The sequence below is a fragment of the Choloepus didactylus genome, chromosome 18 (assembly GCF_015220235.1).
Source record: "Choloepus didactylus isolate mChoDid1 chromosome 18, mChoDid1.pri, whole genome shotgun sequence".
Taxonomy (NCBI): domain Eukaryota; kingdom Metazoa; phylum Chordata; class Mammalia; order Pilosa; family Megalonychidae; genus Choloepus; species Choloepus didactylus.
The window spans coordinates 74,696,124-74,721,491 of record NC_051324.1 but is presented as its reverse complement, the minus strand read 5'-3'; the positions used below and the strand labels follow the sequence as shown (position 1 = coordinate 74,721,491).

The 25,368-nt window shown below is 60.2% G+C and overlaps 1 protein-coding gene across 5 annotated transcripts in view; it reads right to left on the bottom strand.

Moving 5' to 3' along the window:
* The window catches only part of RPTOR (regulatory associated protein of MTOR complex 1), a 462,365-nt gene that overhangs the window by 2,033 nt on the left and 434,964 nt on the right, over positions 1-25,368 (bottom strand). For 3 of the 5 annotated variants that reach the window (XR_005212782.1, XR_005212783.1, XR_005212785.1), the window contains 8 exons: positions 25,111-25,225; positions 24,297-24,421; positions 22,817-22,921; positions 6,684-6,790; positions 4,601-4,728; positions 2,133-2,219; positions 1,148-1,264; positions 343-857 (listed from right to left, as the gene is read on the bottom strand). Coding sequence is in view for 1 of the 5 variants with exons in the window: in XM_037810022.1 (XP_037665950.1) it covers positions 728-857; positions 1,148-1,264; positions 2,133-2,219; positions 4,601-4,728; positions 6,684-6,790; positions 22,817-22,921; positions 24,297-24,421; positions 25,111-25,225 (914 nt within the window). In the remaining 4 variants the exon portion in view is untranslated. The remainder of the gene's footprint in view (positions 1-342; positions 858-1,147; positions 1,265-2,132; positions 2,220-4,600; positions 4,729-6,683; positions 6,791-22,816; positions 22,922-24,296; positions 24,422-25,110; positions 25,226-25,368) is intronic. The other 2 variants (XR_005212784.1, XM_037810022.1) reach the window with 2 other exon arrangements.

Sequence of the window (25,368 nt, the reverse complement as noted above, 5' to 3'; positions counted from 1 at the left end):
TCAGCACACACCTGCCGGGGCGCCGGGGACGCGAGGGCAGTGGGCAGCGGGCAGCGGGCCGGCCACGCCACACACCGAGGCCCCCTCCACCCGCCCACCGGTCCCTGCACCTCCCGCGGCCAGAAAGGACGGGCCACCTGCTGCCGGCTCTGCGCAGGGGCGGTGCATCGCCACACCCAGCTCGGGCTCTGCCTCCTGCCCCAGCGCCCTGCGCTTTTCTTTGCAGGACTGGCCCACGGGCGGCCTGGGGACCTAACGCCGTGCGTTTCCGCAGCGAGCCGCACGCCAGGCTCCCGGGGAGTTGCAGGCAGCGCGAGGGCAGGCCGGCAGATCGCAATTTACCAAAACAACCCCACCCGTGGGCGGACTGTAATTAAAGGCGGCGCCAGATGCCAGGGATTTGGGGGCTGGTCCTTCCGTCAGGGAGAAGGGTGTGCCCCAAGCAGAAGCCTTCCGGAAGGGTCGTCCCCAGGTGACGGGGTTACTGCAGAGGCAAAGGAGGTGTGGAGGGGCAGGGTGGGAAGACACGGGTTCCACACACCCCCACCCCGAGGCCAGTTCTGCGGGCGCTGCTGAGCCTCACCTCCTGGCGGATCTGCTCCTCCCGGAGCAGCAAGGGGACGGAGGGAAGTGGGGGCAGCTTGGGGGCCGAGGCCCCTGGCACCCCAGGACCTCTGAGAAGACCGGACCCCTGCTGGCACCCCACCCGCCCCAGCCGGACACAGACCCAGTGCGGGTGGAAGGCCAGGCAGCTGATGGCCCCGACGCGCTGCCCCATGAAGCCATCGTAGTACTTGATGTTGTTGATCAGCTCCCCGTTGCTGCTGTAGATGGCCGTGAACTGGTTCATGGAGCCGCTGTGGGGAGACAGGCCAGGCCATGAGCTCCTTCCCCTTTTGGGGCCCCGAGCAAGAGTCTGCAGAGGGGCCTGTCCCAGGACGGGGCGGGGAGGGGCCCTCCGCTGTGCCCCTTAGTGAGGCCCATGAGGATGGGGGGCCCCACCCGGTGAGGGGCCAGGAGCCCGAGGTCTGCCTGGGAGGGAGGTGGGATGGGTGCAGCCCTTTGTTTTTAGGGCCTTGGGGTCCTGGGACCCTTGGGAAGGTTGGGGCGGGGGTCCCTGGCTTGCCCCTGCCCGGAGGGAACCTACCAGGCGATGAGGCTGGCCCGGGGGTGGATGTCGAGGGCCGTCAGCCCCCTCGCGATCTGAAGCACGTTCACCGACTCGGGCCTCCGGGGATCAAAGAAACGCACGTCCCCGTTGACGCTGCCAGAAGAGGCTCACAGTGACACGGGGCTCGGAGGACCCCCCTGGCGCTGACCGCGGTGAGGCCTGCAGGGCGGGTGTCATCCACCTGACCCCATGGGCGCTGCTCAGGCTGGGCGCACAGCCACCGCCCCACCGCAGAAGCCCAGAGGAGGAGGACGGGGCTGCCTGTCTCATTCCCAGTTGCAAGATGCAACTCGGTGCAACCAGGAAGGAGGTCGCGAGGGGAAAGAGGAGCCAGGTGGCAGCCGGCACAGGGCCAGGGGCCCTTTGGGGGCGTTGGCATCTGAGGCCCCAGCTCTCCTCCCTTCTGGAAGTCGGGCCTGTTTCTCTGTCACAGACAAGGGGAACATGCATCTCCGTGCAGGGTGATGGCCTGTGGCAGGAGATCATGTCTTGCCGCCCCCCTTGCAGGCAAATCCATACCTGCTGCTCTCAGCCCAGACAACCACGAGAGCCGCTGGGAGGGACCTGCCCAGGGATCCGGCCACAGGCCCTGCTGCCCCTTCCTCCCCTGCCACCTGCTCCCGCGCCTGGGAAGGAGGACGTGACCAGGCATAAGAGTCTCACCCGGGTCCCCAGCTCCTTCCTCCCCAGCCAGCAGGCTCTGCAATGGGCCAGGCCAAGGGTCGGCCCCCGAGTTGCCCACAAGCCAGCTCTCCAACCTGGGGAGGACCAAAGGCCCCCCACTGGCCCCCACTCCAAGCCCCCAGCCCTCTGGCCAGGCCTGGGCGGAAACTAATGATTCCCCTGAAATGCCAGCCCTGGGCTGTGATTCCCCAGCTGTCAAATCCCAGAGACGTATTTTAAATGGAGAGAAAATCATGTCTTAGAGCAGAATGTCTGGTCACCAGCCCGTGCTCCTCACCTCACGCTCATGACGTGGCCCTCGGGCTCCTTCTGCAGGTAGGCCTTCACCACCCAGGCCGTGTGCTCCCGGTACGTCACCACACGGCTGCGGGCGAGGAGGGGCTGCTCAGGGTGCTGCGGGGAGCTGGCCCCCACAACACCCCCAGGACGCCCCCAGACGCATGGGGTGGAAGGAGCCCCGAGGTCACGCAGGGTAGGGAAGTGGCCCGGCTGGTCCTTTGTTCGCCATGCTGGGGGCGGTGACTGTGCCCAAGTGGCCGGGCCTGTGCTGAGTCTGGGGTGCAGCAGGCACCCACAAACACCCTGCCCCCCACAGTGACCGCTGCAGTGGGGAGACCCTCAGGCAGGCCCTGGGCACTGTCAGGCCTGCACAGGGGGGATGGCCCCTGCCACACAGGAGGCCCCACAGGTAGCCCCTCTCCCAGGCCTGGCCTGGTCCCCCAGCCCCCACTTCCTCAGACACGAAAGCGCTCCCATCTGCACGGCTGTGAGGGTAGGAACGAGAATGCAAACTCCAACAGTTTTGAAAGGGAGGGATGCAGGGACTTCCCGGGACCCCAGACCCGAGTCCTTGGCCAGGAACAGGCCCTGCAGCAGCCAGGGCTCACCCAGGTAGGGCCTGAGGGTGACAGCTGAAAAGCCCTCAGGGCTCCACCCTGCAAAAGTGAAACGCCAACAGGGCAGAGAACATGGCAGGCCCAAGCCCTGCTTTAGGCCTCGGGTGCGGCCAGCAGGCGCCCTGCGTACCGTCACCACCCCAAGGGTGCCGGGAGATGACAGGCGGCTGTGGCACCTGCTGCATCTCCAATGTGCCCCACGACTCGGACAGCTCGGCCACCCCCCAGGACACGCTGAGGTCTGGGCGCACCCGCTGGCTGGGTGGACTTGTCTTCTGGTGCATTCCCCGTGGGACCCGGTCTCCAGGCCCAGCGGCAGTGACCCCAGGCGATGCCCAGGAGCCCCACAGAACTGCAGCAGGGGGCTGCCAAGCCGTGGGCAGCGGGGCTCCAGCTGTTCCTGCCTCCAGTGATCTGACGAGAAGAGGCCCCCAGAACCCCCGTTTCTCTCGCCTCCTGCCAGCTGGTACCAGTCCTGCTGCCCCAAAAGGAACCGTTCGGCCTGCTCCTGCCGCCCCAAACCCGAGTCGAAAGAGCCCGTGCACTGCTCCCCACCTTCCCAGTCACTCGTCTGAGCTGCAGGCACCCACCTGCCCCCCCATCTGCTGGCCACCTCCTCACCCTGCTCCCTGCAAGGCCCCCTCGGGCCGGGCCCAGGCCCCCTCCCCCGAGGACCAACTCCTCGGGACCCTGCTGGGCACGCGGACCTGCTCTGAGACCGCCCACCGGGCCGCACCTGCCCTTCCGAGTGACCCCAGGGAGGGGCCCCGCTTGGCAGCAAACTCTCTGAGGGAGCTGCCGCCTCTCTGTGCCGCGACCTCCTGCTGTGTCACGGCCTCCCCGTCCTCACTGGCCCCTCCGCTGCAGTGGCCTCATCCTCCCAGGGCCCCTCAGCTCCCCGTCACCCTCGCGCTTCCAGGCCTGCACCTCGCGCTGCCCTTGCTCCTGCGCCCGGCTCTTTCGGAAAGCGCAGCCTGGGGTCTACCATTAGGCACCCTGACCCCGGCGTGTCCAGAAACAAAATCTTCGTCTTCTCCCGCATCGGGCCAGGGCTCCCACACACCCACCCCCCAGAGCACAGCTGAGGGGTCTCCCTTGACTCCCTGTCGTTCCCGCACCACAGGGCTCACCCTCCCGGAGCCGCTGAGTGCCCCCTGCCCAGGACCAGGGAGCCCCGAGCCGGCTCTGCCCGCCCCCACTCCACCGCCCAGCCCCTCCTGCTGCCCCCGGGGCCCCCCGTCAAGCCCTCCTGGGGCCAGGACAGGTGGGGTGCAGCCAGCAGCTCCCGGGGACACGGTTCCAGCCTGCCCGGCCCTGAGCTCTGGTGGCTGCGCTGTCATCTGCTGGTCTCTGAGCCGCGACAGCATCACCCGTGCACACAGTGCGCTCACCTGTCAGTAAGTGGATCAGCGGCCACCGGGGGCCACCACGATGTGGGCGTGGCCACAAGGTGGGAGTGGCCACACGCTGGGCCAGGGTCACACGGGGGCAGGGCTCACGCCGCGCCGGCGCCACCACGTGGGGGGGCCTCCCAGAGGGGCAGGGCCCACGGCGCGCTGCTCGGTGCCCACCGCGTTCTCCTTCTCTGGTGCGAACCCCGCGCTCCAAGAGGGGGGCACCTGCCGGGACCCCACAGGTGTCCCAGGGAGCAGGTAGAGCCAGCACTTGGACTCTGCCTTCTGCGGCAGGTCTTGGAGGCCGTGGGTGGCTGAGTGGGGACCCCGGGCTTCTGGGGGGCAGGGGCGTGGAGAGCGGCCTCGGGGGTGCACCGCTGGCTCTAGGCTCTCCCTGGGGGCCCCCCACTCCTGTTTCCATGCACACCCATCGTGGGGGAGGCCGGGGCTGTTACCAGTCGCTGAGTGCCATCCTCCGGTCATACACGCGGATAGAGCCATCGCCGAGGCCGGCCACGATGAGCGAGCGGTGAGAGTCACAGGACAGGCTTGTCACGCAGCTGTCCGCGCCCGTGGGGATGTCCTAGGGCATAAGCAGGGACCCCGTGAGGACCACGCGCGTCCCAGGCACCAGCATGAGGGGTCGATTGCACGCGTGCTATTGGGGGGCTGCCCTAGTTCCCATCAGGCAGCCCTCAAAGGCCTGAGGAGCCCACAAGTGGAAGGGGCACCCCTGGGACCACCGAGGCCTGGGCGGACGGGGCGGGCCGGCTCTACACGCCCACCGGCCAGGGTCCCAGAGCCCTCCTCGGCCCCCGCCCTGCAGCCTGCAGCCACCTCGTGGCCCAATCATACTTTCCAGCAACAACTTCTTTCCCAAAAAGACAGACAAAGCACCTCTTGGCAGGAGGCGCCCTGGTCACTCGCTCTTACAGCACGAGGTTAGCTGGGGGAGGGTCCGCGTGGGGACGCCAGCCCGTGAGGCGCCTGCTCCCCCTGCAGCGGAAAGCTGGAGAAGGGCAGGAGGGACACTTGGCAGGAAAGAGCAGGAGACAAAAAAATGGGCCACGAGAGGGACAAAAATGCTTTTCTAGTCAGAAAAGACTCTGCTCCTGTCCGACCCGAGGAGGAACCCCACACGGGTGGGGCGGCCCAGGCGGGAGCACGTCCTCGGTGCCCACGGCCTGCGGACGCCGGGTGAGGCCACGTGGCCTGCGTGGCCAGGAAGCACCGCTGGCCCAGAGCAAAGATGCTTTTGGGGGGCTGGGACCGAGGCCCCAGGGCCCGCACCTGCCTTGGGGGCTTCTTGTGTGCAGAGAGGGAGGGCAGCCCCCACAGGTGCATCTCCCAGGTGGGCGCGAGAGCTCTCCCACGGGAAGGTGCTCTTAAAGCTGCCTGGTGCCACCGCAGGATGTGACCACACCACCCCGGGGGCCGGCGGCGGTGACCTCCTGCCAGAAGCTGGGGCGCGGCGGAGAGGCCAGCAAAGCACCCAGGGGCTGGTGCTTGGGGGCTGCAGGTTCCCGGGGCTGCACCCAGGGGCTGGTTGTTGCCCCCACCCTGGCAGTAAAAGTGCCACCCGCTGCCCAGAGGAAACGACGGTGAGAACGAAACCAGCCAGGGGGACGCTGCAGGTGGCCGGGAGCCGGCAGCCCTCACTGCCCGGGCTCGTCCGCCCTCCTCCCAGCCGGGTTCAGGGAGCACCAGTGCCGGGCAGGGCTCCCGCCACCTCCGATCTCGTGGAGCCGCCGGCTGGGCCGCACGCAGGGGGCGCGTCCCTCTTGTTGGCGGGGGCAGGTGGGGAGAGGCCAGGGGACAGTGTCACAGCCACCACCTCTCCCTGGAGCCCGCCCCGGGGACCGCCCCACGCTGCTCCCGCAGCACCCGCGCCTGCCTCTGCCCCGAGGGACGCCCCCGCCCGCCCGCCGGCCCGTCAGCGCTCCAGGGTATGCAGGCAGATCAGTTCACTCTCTGTTATTAAAACCAAAAAGAAAAAATGCTTTAAAAAGCACACGATCATTCTAATTTAATATGTTTCACCCTACTGATTCCTGATATGCTCTAACCACACAGATAAAACACTACTTGAAAATAACCGGGATCAGCATGGGCTTGGCTATGCGGCAGGCCGGGTCGGGGGGCAGGGGTGAGGCACCCCGAGGGGTCAGGTTCGAAAGGCCCTGGGGCCGCTCCCCAGCTCTGAGGCACCTCTCTTCCAGATCTTGCCTCCTCCCGGAAAGTAACGGCCCCCCTCACAGAGACCCCCTCCATGAACCCCGGCTCCTGGGCACAGTGGGAGGCAGGCCCTGGCTTCTGAGGCTGGGGTGGGCCCACCCAGTGGGGCCCAGGAGGCCCCAGGGGGCCAGGGCTGGTGGACCTGGGTGCACCACAGCCCTCGGGAGAGCTCCACGCGCAGGGGTGCTTGGGGGACGCTTGGGGCTGCTAGGGAGTACACAGGGGCCACTTGGGGGCACGTGGGGAGTGCTCAGGGGATGCTCGGGGTTTGCTTGGCCGTGTGTGGGGGCCGGGCGTCCTTACCTGCACCTTCGTCTCGCGGTCTGTGTCCCAGATGCGGATGAGCCGCACATCCCCAGAGCTCATGAGCAGGCCGGTCTCCTGCTCCCAGTCCACCACCATCCCGGCTCCTGGCAGAGACACACACAAGCCTTGGACCCCCCGTGGCCCCTGGGCGGGTGGCAGGCTCCACTCCAGACCACCCAGATCCACCCTGGGCCAAATCTCTGAGGTGAGCTTGGGCCGGGTGTCCAGGGCACCCTGGGGTCCAGGCTGGGGAAGCAACTCTGAGACCAGAAGCCCAAGCCCTGCTCAGAGCCCACTGAAGGCAAGCCCAGGGGCGAGCGTTTGGTCCGAGGACAGCTTGTCTGAGATGCCCTGGGCTGCTGGGATCTGTGACATCCCCAGAAAAGACCATGTTCTTTATGCAATCTTGAGGGGACAGACCTACTGTCGTGGGACCTTTTGATTTGGTTGTTTCCATGGAGATGTGACCCACCCACTCAAGGTGGGTCTTAATTAGTTTACTGGAGTCCTTAAGAGAGCTCAGGGAGAGAGGAGGGGCTCAGGGAACTGAGAAGCGCAGAGACCTTCTGGAGAAAGCCACTTTGAAACCTGAACCCAGGAGGACAAGCCAATGTCACCATGTGCCCTCCCACGCGACACCAGAAGCCCTTCCTCACGGAAGTTATCTTCCTCTTGATGTCTTGATTTGGACATTTTCATGGTCTTAGAACTGGAAATTTGTGAATTAATAAGCCCCCATTGAAAAAGCCAACCCATTACTGGTAATTTGCCTTCCGGCAGCTTTAGCAAATCGAAACACCAGTCCTCAAGGACACAGGGCACCGCTGGGGGGGCCTGGGTGACCTCAGGACGGGCGACACAGCAGGTTGTGTCTGTGCAAGGCCCCGACTCTGCTGGGCTGGACGGAGCCTCTGCAGGAAGCCCTGGGAGCAGGAAACTGCTGGGAGAGGGGGACCCAAAACGGAGTGAAACGAGGGCCCTTCTCCACGCAGGGGGACGCGAGCCAAGCAACTTCAGCATTCCCAAAGGGAATGGGCTCTCTCTGTCCCAGACACATGCTCACGGAGAAGGACACACAGCAATGCTCGGACCCCACCCGGCTCTAACGTGCACTAACATTTTGCTGTTTTGGCTGTTTGTTTTTGAAAAGTAACAGCACAGCCTGGCATGCCCCCCCCCCCCGCCCCCCAGCACAGCTGCTGGGCCCATAAATGCAAAATGCATCTTCCATGTTTCAAAAAACCGTCCTAATTTCAAAACAGAGTACCTCTTCCAGCAACCTGCTCTTTTCCTTTAATGCTATGGTCTGAGGATTTATCTGAGCCGATCCACACAGATCTGGTAATTCCTGTGAGCTCCTGGGTCCCCTTCCATTGTCCACTCAAACCATCATCTTAGCTCTTCCCGCACTTTGTAAACCACGCTGCAACTGACAGTGTCCATTGCTGTGTGTCCGCGTGTGTGGGGGAGAAGGAAGCACCTAGAAATGGAATCACGGCACGTTTCTGACTCCCGTGGCTGTGGCTGTACCGCTCTCCAAAGCGAGTGCCGATTTTATACTTGGCAGGAACATCCATGAGCTCCCCTGGCCCCTTCTCAACATCTTCTTAACTTCTGCCAGTCGGATGGGGCGAGACAGGGCGTCTCCACCAGTAAACTGTCCTTGCCCACTCACAGCAGCTGAGTCAGGCCGTGCGTTCCTTCATCTCCGAGGCCTGCTTCCTGCCAGCACTGGCCCAGGCGGCAAACCATGGACGTGCTGCTGCACAGAGCACTTTCCCGGAGTCGGCTGCTAGTCATTGGTTTGGGATTCCAGTCTCCACATCTACAGGAAAGACTGACCCTAAGGAAAGGGACCGCGTGATGCGTCATCCGGATCAGATGCTTCAACGAAAGGGAGTCCTCAAAATGCAGCCAGCTCAGGTCCCTCCTCTTAGCGGGTGGCGGCTCCGCATCACTCGGGAAGGCAAGGTCCCCTGGGCCCACCAGGCCTCCTGGGCTCCGGCTCCACCTGCCAACTCTCCCCTCCTCAGCACAGGGGACCGCGCCCCGCAGATCTTCTCCCCGGGCCCCGTGGCCCCCTCCCTCCCCGCCCAGCTTGTTGCTCAAATCTCACCTTCATGGTTCAGGGCTGCAGCCTCGCCCTGCGCCCCCTTTCCTTTATTCCTCAGGCTTCCTGGCCTTCTGCGGGCTCCACCATTTACTTGTCATGCTGAGCGCTGTGGCTCGTCTTCCCCGTCGGGATGGAGGGCCGGCGGGCAGGGAACTTTCCCTACTCAGTGACGTAGCCACGCACCGAGAACAGAGCCTGGCACCCAGGAGGAACTTAGCAAACATTTTCAAATAAAATAAAGCACTACTGTGCCTACGTCCAGGTTGTCTTTAATCCAGTCTGCAAACCTCTGACTTTTACTGGTGAGTTCCATGTGTGAACATTTACCGGGCTTCCCGACGGGTTTGGATCGTAGGCCTCGTTCTGTCCCGTCTATTCTCAGTGCCCTCTCCTGGCTCCCTCCATCCCCTGCTGCCCGACTCCCCTCGACCCATCTGGAGGTCTCCCTGTTCCCCCCTTGCAGACCCCCCGTTTCCTGGGGGCTCAGCTCCCTCAGTGCAGCCGTTCTAGGTGCTTGTCACGGGAGTCAGCGCCGTCTGCCTGCAGTTTTGCCAGGATGGAAAATACGAGATTTCCTTTCTACGCCTGCTCTTTATGTCTGGGACTTAGGCTGGTGAACCAGTTGCCTCTGCCACTTGGGAAGACCCTCAGAGGGCCTGTGTCCGCTGCTCTCCTGTCTACAGTGCAGACCCTCCACCGAGGCGGGTCCGGTTCCCGGCGGGGGGATCCCAGCACGTCAGAACGCTACTTGCGAAGGAGCCGTTTCTGCCCTGCTCCCCTGGGGGACAAACCCTGTGCTCAGTAGGGACAGCCTGTGAGACGGGCTCGTGGGGCCGGGCAGGGGGCCAGGCACCCTGCTCCTTCTTTCTAGAAGGGCCTGGAGCCTGCTGTGACCATTTAGCCGGCCGGCAGCACCCGATAGCACCCGGCAGTGCGCCATCTCGTCTCCCCTCCCCTCCTGGTCGCCCGGCGTGCACTGGCCTCCGTCAGTCCCAAAGGTGCAGCCCATGCAGGTCTGGACTTGGGCACTGCCGCCTCTAGATCGCTGAGGCAGGTGCTGCCTGAGATGTCTGACGCAGACCATTCTAGCAGCCCGGGAGGCGCCCAGAGCTCTGCAGCAGCCACACTCCTGTCTGGGGCTCGGGGCAGCGGGCTCTGCATGAAGGCCCTGGGGCTCCCCCAGGCTCCCGAGCTGTGGCGCTCCTCCCGCAGGGGGAGGCCCTGCTCGCCCTCGGCTCTGCTCTCCTGGCAGCACCGTTCCCATCCGGAGGCTGCCCCTTGGCTGGCACGACCAGGAGGGATGGCAGGTGCTGGGAAACAGGTGATGTCGCACACAGGGAAGGAAAAGGTGAAGCTGGAGAGCGCTGAGGATGTGAGAAGCAGACGTGCTGAAGCCAGAGCAGGAAGGGCTTCAATGCAGCCCAGACCGAGAGGTGGGCCGCAGGAAACGCCCAGGAGCCCGGGTCGCACGGTGGCTACAGCGTCTCCAGGCGTCAGGAACCCGACCGAGGGGACCTGCAAGTACAGACGGAGCTCGTGGCCAGCCAAGGCCGTGCTTTTAGACTCCAGGAAATTTGCCATTTAAGAAACATGAGGATGACATGCTGAGCTCTTCATTTCTAGGAAAAACCTGAAGACTAAAATTCTACTGATGTACAGCAACTTCTTATCAGGTAGAGAAAGAATAAAATGGAGAGTACAGTTTTCAGCTTTGATCCTATAACCATTAATTTAGTCTTCTGTTCCTTGAATTTAACCTTTTAGAGCAAAACACAAAACAAAACACACAAACCACCACGTGCGAACACAGCGAATGCCGCCCAGCTGTCCGGGGTCCATCAGAGGGTGTGGGGAACTCTGCGTCCTTCCTTCCGCCAGCACCAAGGCCTTGTGTTCAGAGTCGGTGAGCACTGACCACATAAGAACCAAGGAGGACGAGGCAGCGCCCGGTGGGCCCCAAGTTCCCCCGAGACTCGGGAGGTGGTGGCCGCTCACAGCGGGGCCAGGCCAGCGCCGGCCCGAGCCTCTCCTGAGTGCTGCCCTGGGCCCTCAGCGCCCAGCAGCCCTCGTGTGGCCCTCCCGCGTCCCCGGGCCGTCCTCTCACGTCCGGCTCAGGAGGCCTTCTTCCGGGGACTGTGCGAGCGGAAGGAGGCCATAGGCTGAACTCCCTCCTTGAGCCGTCCCTCTCTCCAGAAGGCCCCGGAAACGCCTGGCAGGGGGAGCCTCCGAGGGAGCCCAGCAGAGTGCAAGAAGCCAAGCGAACCTCCACTTCTCTTCGGAGGAGAGAACGGCGGCGGTTTCAGGAGCTGGGACCCAGCTCCGTCTCTCTCCCCGACTCTAATTCCCGCCCCTCCTTCCTTCCCCCGCTCCCAGCGCTGCCTGCAGAGCTCAGGGCCTCGTGTTTCCTCCACCGCCTCACCCCACAGGCCCCACACACCCTCCCCTCAAATCTCCGACAGCCATTCTCTTCTCTTCCAAGTGATTCTTGAACATTTTCCGAATGCAGCCTCCACCAAAAGGGCAGAGCGCTGGAAAGAAGAGCCGAGACCAAGCTGTGGCCTTGCCTGGCCTCCAACCCGAGGACAAGGCGTTCCTCCTGCTACGGGGGCGTTCCTCGGAGCCCCCAGGGACCCGTTCACCGCCTCCAACCACAGCCGGGGGGGCGCTTGGAAGGAGCGGGACAAGACTGTGCTGGGGGATGCACGTGAAGATGTCACCCAGGATGACGTCTCTGTCCGTCAACTTATTTACCTGGCCGCAAAAGCTGTGCCTTTTCCGAAGCAATCCTCCCTAGCACCTTAGGGTCACCAGCTGGCAGACCCCGCACGCGTGGAACGCAGAAAACGCCTTTTGACAAGTGAATATGGGCGGGTCTGGACATATTCACCCATGTGACAAAAAGGCAAATGAGGGGCTTCCAGGCAGCAGCTCTCTGGCTGACTGGGTCCAGTTTAAGGCCTGCCATCCTACACACTGGGCTTGCCGTGGCCAAAATGGCTTTCTCCAAGGACGTTCCTCTCTAGGCTGCAGTTCCTCCTGGGCTCTCTCCAGGGGAGCTGCTGGTCCCCACATTGGGCCGACAGCACTCGCCCGTCTCGGGAGCCGAGCGGACGGCTGTCGGACGCTGGGGCAGGCAGGGCCAGAAAACCAAACGCTCACACCTGTCAGCTCGTTCACAGCCGCAGGACAAGACCCCTCGCTCCACAGCAGGTGAAGGCTCCCGACAATTTCCTTTGGTTTGATCAACAAAAAGCAGTCACATGCAAGTGTGTGGGCACGCGCGCGCGCGCACACACACACACACACACACCCAGACCCTTCAGACTTCCCTGTTTGGAAGGGCTTGCGCAAGGCATGACTGCGGGTGTTCACTTTGGGGTGAGGCCCCGGCCCGTAGGGCACTGGACGCAGCCTCGAGGGGGCCGGCGAGGCAGCCGGGAACTCGCCCGGGACAGACAGATGCTCTCTTGGGGTCCCCGAGTCGGATCAGGCCCTGGATTCTCTACAGTGGTCCCAACCACACGAGATGCTGTTTCCAACACGAGGAGCTAAAAGCAGTTCTGTATGTGTAGCTGCCGTGAGGCTGCTCAACAACTAACAAACTCACAGATCAAGAAGACTTGTGGGAGAGCCTCAGATGGCGGCTAGGTGAGTGTTCCTCGTTTGCTAATGCTGCCAGAATGCAAAACACCACAGATGAATTGGCTTTTATAAAACGGGGTTTATTTGGTTACACAGTCACAGTCTTAAGGCCATAAAGTGTCCAAGGTAACACATCAGCAATCAGGTGCCTTCACTGGAGGATGGCCAATGGCTTCTGGAAAACTTCTGTTAGCTGGGAAGGCACGTGGCTGGCATCTGCTCCAAAGTTCTGGTGTCAAAATGGCTTTCTCCCAGGACGTTCCTCTCTAGGCTGCAGTTCCTCAAAAATGTCATTCTTAGTCGCAATTGGGATATTTTTCCTCTCTCAGCTTCTCTGGAGCAAGAGTCTGCTTCCAACGACCGTCTTCAAACTGTCTCTCATCTGCAGCTCCCGTGCTTTCCTCAAAGTGCCCCTCTTGGCTATAGCTCCTCTTCAAAACATCACTCACAGCTGCACTGAGTTCTTTCTGTTATGTCAGCTCATTTATATGGCTCCAGTGATCAACTTAGACCCACCCTGAATGGGCGGAGCAACACCTCCATGAAAATTATCCAATCAGAGTCATCACCCACAGCTGGGTGGGGCACATTCCAAAGAAACACTCAAAGAATTACAATCCAATCAACACTGATAGGTCTGCCCACACAAGATTACATCAAAGATAATGCGTTTTGGGGACACAATATATTCAAACTGGCATAGTGAGACAGGGCAAAAAAACACCTCAGTGAAAAATACTAGATAAAAGCCAGAAAGTGACTCAGAACACCAGTTCCAGCAATGCACCAGCCGGACAAGGTCTGCTAAATCCACAGGGACCGTGCTTTTGGTGAAACTGGGAGTCTGCATTCTGAAATGAATGAGAGAGCCGGCTCAAAGTCTGGCGGCTGTGCTGCGGTGTGGGGAAACCGTGGGTTGGTGTTTGGAGACGGACTAGTTCTTTTCAAAAAAAAAAAAAAAAAAAAAAACCCAGGAGCAGCTGTGGATACGGCAGTGAGAACCGCACATTGTGCGGCAGGAGCAGGCCTTGCGAACGCCTCAATATCCGGCGTGGAAGATAGCCCTTCCCACACCCGCTGCTAATTGTCTCGGAGCCAGGAGGGCAGAGGAGAGCCAAAAGGAGAAAGAAACCACGCCCCTTGCAGCCATCTCCCTGGAGGGCTGGGGACGCTCCTGCCCGGGGCTGAACCCACAGCCCAGAGCCGTGCCAAGAAACCCAGTGTGATGGGGAGTGTTTCCTGCAGCACTGAGCACATGCCACAATATTGGCTGTGGACAGTGGCCTTAAGTGCACCCACAGCTAATTGTCCTGGAGCTGGGAAGGCGGAGCTGTGTGAAAAGGGGGAAATTAACACGTCCCATTCAACAATCTTTACAGCAGGCCGGGAAGGCCCCTGCACAGCCCGGTGGCCCAGGGCTTCCCTGGAGGGCCGGCGCGCACTTGTGACATGGCACAACCTTCCCTCAGCAGAGGTCCTGGAAGAGCACGGCTGGGAAGAAGGACCCGCTCGGAAATCCCAGGGACCGGATGCCAATACCAAGGACTTGTGGGTTAGCGGCAGAGACAATCCGTGGCGAGACTGAAATGAAGGCTTAGACTCTTGCAACAGCCTTAAATCTCTGGGAACACCTGGGAGGTTTGATTATTAAAGCTGCTCTGCCTCCCTAACCACTCAGACACATGCCCCACATTCAGGGCGGACAACACCAACAACACACCCAAACTTGGTGCACCAATTGGACCCCACAAGAATCAGACCCCAACACACCACAAAGACAAAGTTGGGGAGAACTGACTTGAGAGGAACAGGTGACTCACGGATGCCATCTGCTGGTTAGAGAAAGTGTACACCACCAAGCTGTAGATCTGACAAATTAGAGATTGGTGTTTTTCATATCTTGAAAGAACCCTATCAAGTAAAGCAAATGCCAAGAGGCCAAAAACAACAGAAAATTTTAAAGCATATGATAAAACCAGACGATATGGATAACCCAAACCCAAACATCCAAATGAAACGATCAGAGGAGACACAGTACTTGGAGCAATTAATCAAAGATCTAAAGACAAACAAAGAGAGCATGGCACAGGATATAAAAGACATGAAGAAGACCCTAGAAGAGCATAAAGAAGAAACTGCAAGAGTAAATAAAAAAATTGAAGATCTTATGGAAATAAAAGAAACTGTTGACTAAATTAAAAAGATCCTGGATACTCATAGTACAAGATTAGAGGAAGTTGAACAATGACTCAGCATCCTCAAAGACCGCAGAACAGAAAACGAAAGAACAAAAGAAAGAATGGGGAAAAAAATAAAAAAAATCGAAATGGATCTCAGGGATACGATAGATAAAATAAAATGTCCAAATTGAAGACTCATTGGTGTCCCGGAAGGGGAAGAGAAGGGTAAAGGTCTAGAAAGAGTATTCAAAGAAATTGTTGGGGAAAACTTCCCCAACCTTCTACACAAACACACAAAGCGTAAATGCCCAGCGAACTCCAAATAGAATAAATCCAAATAAACCCACCCAAAGACATATTCTGATCAGACTGTCAAATACTGAAGAGAAGGAGCAAGTTTTGAAAGCAGCAAGAGAAAAGCAATTCATCACATACAAAGGAAACAACGTAAGACTAAGTAGTGACTACCCAGCAGCCACCATGGAGGCGAGAAGGCAGTGGCACGACATATTTAAAATTCTGAGAGAGAAAAATTTCCAACCAAGAATACTTTATCCAGCAAAACTCTCCTTCAAATTTGAGGGAGAGCTTACATTTTCCACAAACAAATGCTGAGAGATTTTGCTAATAAAAGACCTGCCCTACTTCAGATACTAAAGGGAGCCCTACCAACAGAGAAACAAAGAAAGGAGAGAGAGATATAGAGAAATTTAACAGACATATATAGAACATCACATCCCAAATCACCAGGACACACATTCTTCTCTAGAGATCACGGAATAGACCATATGCTGGGACATAAAACAAGCCTCAATAAATTTTAAAAAATTGAACTTATTCAAAGCACATTCTCTGACCACAATGGAATACAAATAGAAATCAATAACCATCAGAGACTTAGAAAATTCATGAACACCTGGAGGTTAAAAATGAGGGGGCGATGAAAACATTCCTGGATAATCAAAAGCTGAGGGACTTCATCACCAGTAGATCAGCCCTATAAGAAATGCTAAAGGCAATTGTGCAGGCTGAAAGGAAGGGACACTAAACAATTGACTGAAACCACAAGAAGAAATAAAGATTTTCAGTAAAGATCACACGGTAAATATAAATACCAATACCACTGTATTTTTGATTTGTAACTCCACTCTTTAGTTCCTACAGGATCTAAAATACAGAAACTGTAATGATAAATCGGTGGTTTTGAATTCAATGTAAAATATGTAGTTTCTGACAGAACTACATAAAGGTGGGGGAATGGAGGAGTATAGGAACATAGTCTATGTGTCCTATTGAAGTTAAGTTGGTATCAAAGAAAAACAAGATTGTTATAGATTTAAGACGTTAAATTTAAGCCCCATGGTAAACACAAAGAAAGCATCAGAGAATATGGCCATAGAGATGAAAAGTAGAGTATGGGTTACGAGAAGTGGGGGAAGGGGCAATGGGGAGTTAAGAAATGAGTGTAGGGTTTCTGTTTGGGGTGAAGGGAAATTTCTAGTAATGAATGGTGGGAAGGTGATGGCATTGCAACATTCTAAATGTGATTAATCCCACTAACGGAATGCTAGGGAGGGGTTGGAATGGGAAGATTTAGGCTATATATATGTTTCCACAATTGGAAAAAAAAAAAAAAAGACAGCCTAAATAGATAATGACAATTAAATGCCAAGGATGATCCTGGATGGGATTTGAGGAGGGAGGACAGGAGGCTCAAAGGGACACAGTTCAGACATAAGAAAAAAAAAAGGAAATATAGAATGTAAGCTTTGAATCAACGTTGAATTTCTTGGACTTCTTAGCTGCGCTTAATGTGATTGCATAAAAGAATGTTCTTGTTCATGGGAATTGCATATGTGAATTATATTGTTTGTTAAAGGATGTGTGCAGCTTGCTCTTATATGTTCAGAAGACAGAGCAATAGGTGATGGATGATAGGGAGGGAGGGAGGGAAAGAAAGAAATGGTGTGACAGGATGTTAAAGTTGGTGGATTGGGGTATCGGGGGAGGGGGTTTGGGTATGCTGGAGTTCTATGTATGGGGTTTGTATTGTTTTTGCAACTGTTCCTGTAAGTTTGAATTTATTTCCAAATAAAATTTAAAAAAAAAAAAAAAAGAGAGGAGGGGGAAAAAAAAAAGCAGGCTTGTGGCCAAACCCCTGCACCTTGGTCTGTGCTTGGGGCACAAACTGGCTGCGGTCCTTGGGGGAGCAGAGGGCCACCCACATGGTGGCCCGGCTGCCCTGGATCCTCTCTGAGGGCAGTGCCCCCAGCCTCTTCTGGGGACCCGACAACTGCATGGCTCTCTCTGTGCTTGGTGGCAGGAGCGGAGAGTGCCTGCCTGGTTCCAGGCCTCTCTTCAGAGCACCGAGCCTGTGCCGTGTCAGCCCTGCAGCCACTCCCAGGAGACAGCTGTCGGATGGCACCCGGGACAAGCCATCTTCTCAGCGCCACGCCCCAGAGGGTCACAGGACGCGAGGGGCTCGGCCACCTGAGAACACGGGCGCCTCGCCTGCCCAAAACCTGCAGGGTGGACTGCCTGGTCTGTCCCAGTGCAATGTCCCCTCGCGGCGCTGCCAGATGGGTGCCGTCCCGTGCGGGGCTGCTGCATGCCCAGCACTGGGGGAGGAGTGAGCTCAGGCACCACAGCCGGCCCGTCAGCCCTGCCCGTTGCTCAGGGCTCTGGTTGAAAACAAAATCCAAGCACAGGGCTTGGGAGCCTTCAAGGCTACTTCCTTCACTGCGTTTGCCGGCGCCCAGGGTCTCCTAGGCAGCAAGCTCCTGCCTCAGGGAGACGCGCTCAGATCAACTGGAAAACTGTTGGGGTGCAAAGGTGGGGCCCATGCAGCCCTCTTTTCATCTCAATACGTCCCTCTGGCCATACCTTTTGGGCTTAATTTCTAGATGCGGTGGGAGGAGAGATGGCCTAATCTGTAAAACACGACAAAAAAGTGACCCTCCCTCGCCAGATGTGACAAGCAGAGGAACAAACCTGGTGGCTGCGCTTTTGGTGGAGCGCGTGAGGTGGGAGTGTCAGAACATGGTGGGGAGCGGACACTCCCTGGACATGGCACACCTCCTGGCCCCGCACCCCCTGCACTGTCTTGGCCTCCGCCTGGGGCCACGTGGCTTTCGCAGGAGCAGGCCAGCTGCCTAGGACACCCCCCTGGCTGCCCCCACCCTCCCGGTCCACACTGACACCTTTGGGAAACCACAGGGCATCCTGTCCCCCTGGGTCTGCTCAGAGGCCTGCAGTGTGGCTCCCCGCTAGGCCCGGCTCTGTGCTGGGGCTGGGTGTGGGCTACGAAGGCCGAGCCGAGATCCAGCTGGGCTGACCGGAGCCCCCAGGGCACAGCACACAGCTCAGGTCCCCTTCCATGTGTGTGGGGCGATGCATCACCTGTCGCTGGGGTGAAAGGACCATCCTCCCAGGATGCCACACAAGGGGTTCGTAATCTCTGCCTAACTGTACCCTTGACACAGGTTCCATGCACATGTCCTGGCCAAACAGCTGATTTCTTGCTTAAAATATAAATAAATGGAGCAGGGATGGTTGTAGTCATGATAAGGAAACAGCCTGGCATGTCTGAAGCGAGAGTGGACAAGAAGCTGTGGCTGCCTCTGAGAGTCGGCCTCTAGCGGGCACGGCGGCCCTGGGGCTGCCTCGGAGCATCTTGCCCCTGACTGAAGCCCTGGGGGGCCCCGGCCCTGCAGCCCACTGGCCCTCAGCACCACCTGACAACACAGACTCAGCCTGGGGACGGGGGAAAAGCCACTGAGCTGCCCCGTGACGGCGGCCCCCACGCCTCCCCGGACACAGACACAGGCTTTCCTGCAGGGTCAGGTTGTGCCCTGCCGGGGCCCTGTGCACACTTTTCAGACATCCACCCATGCCGTGCGTGCGGGGGGCATTCGGCTGGCTCAGCAGAGACTCAGGTGCTGGCCGCAGAAACCTGTGCCCAAGGAAACCCCTGTCCCCAAGAAGGGAGCTCACCCGCCAGCAATGTTGCCCAGCGGCAGCGTCCTCGCCTGGAAACCAGGCTCCGAGGGAGGGAGGCAGGGAGCTGCTCGTGTTTGGGGGGCCCACCTCGCCTCCCAGCCCCACCCTCCTCGCCAGGCAGGGACCGGGGGCGCTTCTCAAGCAGGGCTGGGCCCGCAGACCCTGGTGGGAGGCCGGCTGACACCCTGGCACGGCAGGTGGGGTGCGTGGGCATGAGCCTGCAGGGAGCTGCGGGCACCCCACTCTGTCCCGACTCGCAGTGCACCCGAGCGGGAACTCCCTCGCGAGGTCCTGCTAATTTCAGGTTCTCCACCCGCCCGAGGCTCCTGGAGGGGGCAGCGCGCCCTTACCCTGCTGCGGCCCCCGCCCCTGCCCCAGCCCGAGTGCTCTGGCCCACGGGCCTCCCCGTCGCCGCCACCGCCGCCCTTCGCAGCCATCGCGCGGCTCGCATTTTTCTTTCAGTTGATGAACAGAAAAAATCAGCCAGAGGCCTAAGGTTCATGTCAGCACTGACCCGCACAGATGCCGACAGCCTTCCACTGCTCCCGGGCCGCCGGGTGGGGAGGAGGCTGCTGCGGTCCCGTCCTGGGGGCCGGGTGGCGGCGAGGGGGCCTGAAAACGGCCTGAACTGCGAGTGCCCTGCGAGCTGGGCCCAGGGGACTCCTGGCTGCCCCCCGATACCAGCGGCACCGCCCGAGTGTCCAAGGAGCGGAGACGGGGGGAGAAGGAGCCACGAGCGTCCACCTCGCCCGGCCCGGGAAAGGCGTCCTCTGGCTCCACGGCGTCCAGAGAAGGTCCCGGGGCTCTTTCTGGACCCTCTGCCGCCCGAGGAGGTGGGGCCCGTTTTCCACCTTGTTTGGCTCGTCCTCTCTAGAAGTCAGGAGGTTCATGGTCTCCTTAAGAATTGTTACCAAGGTGAAGAGAAAGTCAACCTTGAGCTTTCTCTTTTTGAACTACTTTTCTGACCATTTTTCCTTCGGTTTGGATGTTTACACATAAGAATTCTTTGCAAGACACTACATGGGAGCCCACGGGGTCCAAAGCTGCGGGCGCACACCCATCTCCACTCGGGAGCCGGCACGGGCAGCACTGTCGCACCTGACGCTGCTCGGGACACCGTCGGGTGCTGACAACGAGTGACGCAGAGGCCAGGACAAGGGCACTGGCCGTGCTCTGGAACGTGGCTTCTGGAGGCTAAAGACCAGAAAATACAGCGATCGCCTGGATCAGCAAAGTGCCACCTCTGCACAATTTACCAAAATTGCAAGATTAAGACAGAAAAAGCCCTCGTTTTGGTCATTACTTAAGCTTTTTAACCCCGTTTCAACACCGCGTATCCCAGGGCAGTTGCGATGCGCAGGCTTTGGTAACTGTCAGGTCTGTACATGGATTTTTCAGGTGGGAACAGATGCTTCGGGTGGCTTTGCCTCAAACAGCGAAAAGACGGATTCTGCTTTGGAAGTTCTGGTGGGAAACCAATCTCGACGTGAACACGTTTGCTCTGGCGACCGGTGACCTGTGCTTCCCGGGGAGGCCTGTTCTGCTGGAAGGCGTCTCCTTACTCAGCTGCTCGCAGTGGCCGGGAGCATGGCCGGCTCGCCTCCGTGCAGCGGCTGGGGTGACGTGAGCCGGGCCCACACTCGGCTGCCTCTGGAGCCGTCCCAGGAGGTCGGCCTGTACCCGAGGCTCCTCCGTGCCTCCGCGCTCCAGCCCACGGAACACCCTGCTCTGAGGCTGTGCCGCCGGCACACAAGCGTGCAGAAGAGCAGGACGGTCAGGCAAGTGTGCAGGAGGACCGGGGGAGCAGCCCCGAGAGCTCCTGCCTGTGCAGGCATCCCTCAGCATCAGGGACCCCTGGAGAATCTGACAAAAGCCGGGGCCGCACCCCAGGGGCACCCCTCTTCTCTGCAGCTGAGGCTTCGCAGGTGCAGGAGGGAAACCACAGCCGTCTGGAGCGGACAAAGCTCAAAGCGTTTGCAGAAGGAGGTGAGGGCGGCCGCGGTGCACTGTCCCTCGGGGTGAGAAGACCCAGAGGCCACGGCCTGAACTCCAGGGGTGCGCCCAAGACCCGCCGCCTCCAGACATCAGTGGGTGCCTGCGACACTGAAAGCAGCTCTCAAGGAAGCTGCTCTTTGTGCTTGTCTGGAATTCTGTCCTGCGCCTCATGATGAGGGTCCCAGCCCACAGCGCTGGCAGAGCTTGTTTTGGAGACCAGAACTGGCAGCCAAGGTGGCAGGAGGAGCCCAGTGCCGGCAGGCAGGACGGAGCGGAGGGGCCGGAACAGACTGGGCCTGCCTCCGTCGCTGCCCAGCACCTCCCGAGAGATGGACGTCCCTGGTGCAGGGTTGATGAGAGGTCGCGCCTCTGGCCTGCTCGGGCCTGCTCCATGTGGCAGAGGGGCCGAGGCAGCCCAAGTGAGGTCCCGGGGAGCCAGGGCCAGAGCGGGGGGGGGGGGGGGGGGGGGGGGGGGCAGACACTCAGGGCCACACACACAAGCCCGTCCGTTCTCTCTCGATCCTCTGGAGCAAATGGTCTCCTGGGCTTCCCCTCCCTCCTTCCAACCTCCCAGAAAGACAAGAAAAGGACCTAACTTCCTTTTTGGGAAGCCAGCAGCTCTGGCTGAAAAGCAGAGGATTTGACCAGATAAATGCCGCCTCGCAGGTGAAGCAGAGAGGACAGCGTGCCCGGCCCCAAGCTGCCATCTGCTGACCCTCGGACTCCTCACCGAGCGGCCTCTTGGGGGCTGACGCGTCTCCGCGCGCTGCCCTGCGTGGTGGGCTGTGGGCACAGAAGGGAGGAAACAAGGACTGCAAACCACAGCCTCGGTCTCCTCAGAAGTTAAATCTCAGAAGATGTTTTGAGCTACATGGTACAAGTCGTGGGGTGAGAACCACCAGGCTTCAGAGAGGAGGCAGCCCTGAGATGGCACCAACGGGCGAGAAGGATTTGGTGCGAGGGGGCCGCGTGGCAGCAGGGAAACACCTCTGCTCCAACGCGGGACACAGGCAGAACGCCAGGCTGGAGGGACGGCGCACTGACAGCCGAGGAGCCTCCAGGGCCAGGGCCCACAGATGTGCGGGCGGGGAGGTTATGGGTTATTATCTCTTCCCTAAAAAGAAACATAAAATAGACTACATCCCTCGTCGTCTGTACGAGAAGTCTGACCCCGGAGTGGGGCTGGGGGGCAGTGGGGCAGCCTGGGGGACACAACGCTGCCTCTGAGGGTCATGTCTGCCCGGGGCAGGTGCTTGGATGGGAGGGAAGACAGAAGGCGGCAAACCTGAGGGCGCGGCGTGACCCAGACAGGGCAGCAGGACAGACAGGCAGGGGGGACTGAAACCCGCCAGAGGACCCGCGGGCAGGGCAACACGTTTTATGCTGTAAGTTTCACACCTGATACAATCACCAGGAGCTTCAGGGTCACACGATTCCCAGCAGCAAGCTCCCCCGGCTGCAGGAGACCCATCGAGCTGGCTGCCAGCTGCCGCCAACGCCACCAGGACACACGAGTCATTACCTGAGAGTCAGTGACTTCCCCGCAGACACCTGGCCCCCAGCCCTGCTCCTGAAGGACCAGCAGGCAGCGCAGCTCTGACCAGGCCCGGCCTGGGTGGCGGCAGGCAAGTCAGGGCTCTTGCCCAGGCCGGGTGCTGCTGTCCCTCCCCAGGGGCTGGGGGCACAGGAGGGACGGGCAGGTGGGCCGGGGCCCTGGCCAGCACCAGCGAGGGCAGCACGGGCAACATGCAGAGCCGCGTATGGAGGGGGCAGGGGCCCCAGACCTCAGCTCCGAGGGCAGAGCCCCTCTCTCCCCGTCGAGTTTCTACCACCCAGGTACAGAGGGGGCAACCACTTGGCCATTCTGCATTGATCAACCAAAAAGGAATGAGATTTCTTTGCCTAACATGACTTGGGGCTCAAAAAGTATGTCATGGTCAAGCAATCCAGGGCTCCCAAGAGAGGCTGGCGGCCGGGAATCAGTTACGTGGAGGAGGCCGCTGGCCGCGATGCGGGGAAGACCAGGGCAGGGCCTCGGCTCTCCCGCCCCCATGGAGCTCTTGTGTCCCCGTGTCCGAGCGGCTCGCACTGGGAGAGGGAAGCCGTGGGTTTATGATTTCAGGGGGTCGGACGTGAACCAGACGCCCTGCGGAGATGGCTGTGGAGGGTGCGGCACCGCATGTGACCCCCGGTGGACCCACCTCGTGTTGTTGGCAGCATGTCGGACAGCCCCTGCCACGCGGTCACCATCTCTGGGTTCTTTTCCAAATCAGCAAAATTCTTCCAGACCCGGATGGCCCCGTCGTCTGGGGGGAGAGGAGGGAGGAGAATGAACCTGGGGCCTTGGTCTGGCCTCACGTGCTCCTTCCCTCGTGGCTTCATTGTCCTACTCTCCCCCTCCAGAGAAACCTACAAAGCCAACCTCACTAAAGGACAAACCCTTTATGGCCCCCCCTGCTGCCCCCTGCTCCACAAACGAGTTTCAGTCGTGGCTTTCAGGTGTACTCACGACCGGGGGCTCTCCAGAGTGAGAAGCCGGGGGACCCCCACTCCTGCTGTCTGAGGCTTGGAAGGGGGCAAATAGCCCCGGGCCCCCATGGAAGGATGGGGAGCTGCGTGGGCTGAGCACGGCTCCCCCACTCCTCCCAGGGCCCCGCTCTGCCTCCCGAGCCCCTTGTGCCCGCCCTCTGCAGCCGCTCGCCAGGCCTTCACCTGGGTGAGCCAGGGTGGGGTGTTGGCTGAGCTGTGGCTTGGCGTCGGCCCCTCCTGCCCGCCCTGCCCCTCGCTCTCTGCTGGGAGCTTGTCCTGCTGTGATGCGCGAGCCCCACCTGCTGCTCCACTTGAGCCCACCCTGTGAGGACCCGGGGCCCCCGCCTCCCTGCCTCCCCACCCTGACCCAGCCCGGGCACCCGGCTGAGCCCTGCTGGCTTCGGGGGCTTCTCTCCTTCACTCCCAGAGGCCCACGGGGGGGACGGCGGGCTTGGGACGTTGGCTCGATTTTACGTGGCGCTTTGGCTCTGCTGGGAGGACAGTCCCGTGGTCACGCCCGTCAGAGCGGAGCCCAGGAACGCGTGGAGGAGCAGAGAGGGGGCTGTGTTTTCAGGAACAATCAGCTCAGCTGTCTCAACAGCTCAGAGGCCTGGAGCCACGGGGCGCAGGGCGGCCGAGCCCGGACACTGACCCTGCTCCCTTCTCTCCCGCCACCTGCTCCCACCTTTCACCCGCCCCTGCCCCTTACACCCAAAAGAAGGACGGTTAGAGCGACAGTGGACGTCTCATCCGCCGGCAATGGTGGAATCGTATTTTTCAAGTGCTAAGGAGAATAACAGCCAGCTTTGGTACCTCACTTGGAAAAACTACTGTTCAAAAGGGAGAGTGAATTAAAGACATTCTCAGACCAAAACAAAGGGGAGGTGGGATTCAGCCCCGGCAGCAAGCTGAGGGGATGGAGGCGCTGCCTCCCCCCTGGGCCTGGAGACCCCCGCACCCCCCTCGGCTGCCTCCAGTGCGATGGGCCCCGGGCAGGGCCTGCTGCAGCATCTTTTTGATACTGCTTGTTCCAGTCCTGCCCCTCGTGACTCTCCGGACTCTTTAACGACAGTGAGCGGTCCCTTTGTGAGTAGGGGGGGCAACGGCTGGGTCTGGGGGCTCTGGGTGTGTCGCCGGGAGCCCCCCGCTCACCCGTGGCCGTCAGCAGGAGCGGGCGGTCCTGGCCGTTCAGGAACTCCATGGCGGTGACCCTTGTGTAGCGGGGGTTGCCGTTGTGGAAGTAATCCAGCTTCTCCCCCTTTTCCCAGTCCCAGAAACTTAGAGGAACAGAAACAGACGAGAATTACATCCACACTGTCGGCAGCAGGAACCCCTGCCCGGTCCACGGGCTCGCCCAGCTCGAGGGCTGTGCCTGGCCTGGGTCAGGCCTGGCTCTTCCCGCGGACCCAGGGGCTCACTGCTGCCGTTTCCCTCACACACGCTCCTGCCGAGGAGGTCACATGTGCGAACCCCGTTTCCCTTGCATACACGCTCCTGCCAAGAAGGTTACACGTGTGAACCGTTTCCCTTGCACACATGCTCCTGCCTGGCACACACATGGGAACCCCCAATTTCCAGTGTGCTGTCACGGCCCGTTTGGAGGGGCCCAAGGGATGCCCTTCACCCCCGTCTGCCACAGAGGGGTGGCGTTCACCTCGAGAATGGGGTGTGCCCGTCACCGCCCTGGGGCCGGCCCACCTCTGGGTCCCCTTGTTAACGGGGTGGCAGCAAAGCACTGCAGGGCCCAGGCAGGTGACGGCGTGACAGGGATGCTTCTTGGAGTGTCCTTGAGGGACCGCCCGTCTGACCAGCACCTGGGCCTCGGGGCAGAGCGCCTTCCCCCTAGAGCAGGAACGGCCTGCCTGCTGCCCTGCGGGGAGGGGGATGCTGAGGAACGGGCACGGGTTTGGGGCACCAGGGGTTAGCTGCTATGGCTGAGCGAGAGGCCCCTGTGCCCCATACACACCAGATGCTGTCTTTGTCGGCCACGGCTATGCATGGGGTGAAGGGATGGAATTTGACCACTGATGGGACACCGGGGTTCCTGTTCAGGAAAATCTGGTCATCCAGTCTCGTGATGCCTGAAAAAGAAGCATGGATGTGCTCAGCGGTGGGTCTGAGCTTACAGCACCCAGGGACGACCGCCACCAAGGCCGAACCTGACTACTTGTGCTCAGGGCTCGAAGGGGCACCCGGGACACAGGGGAGAACGGCGGCAGCCAGC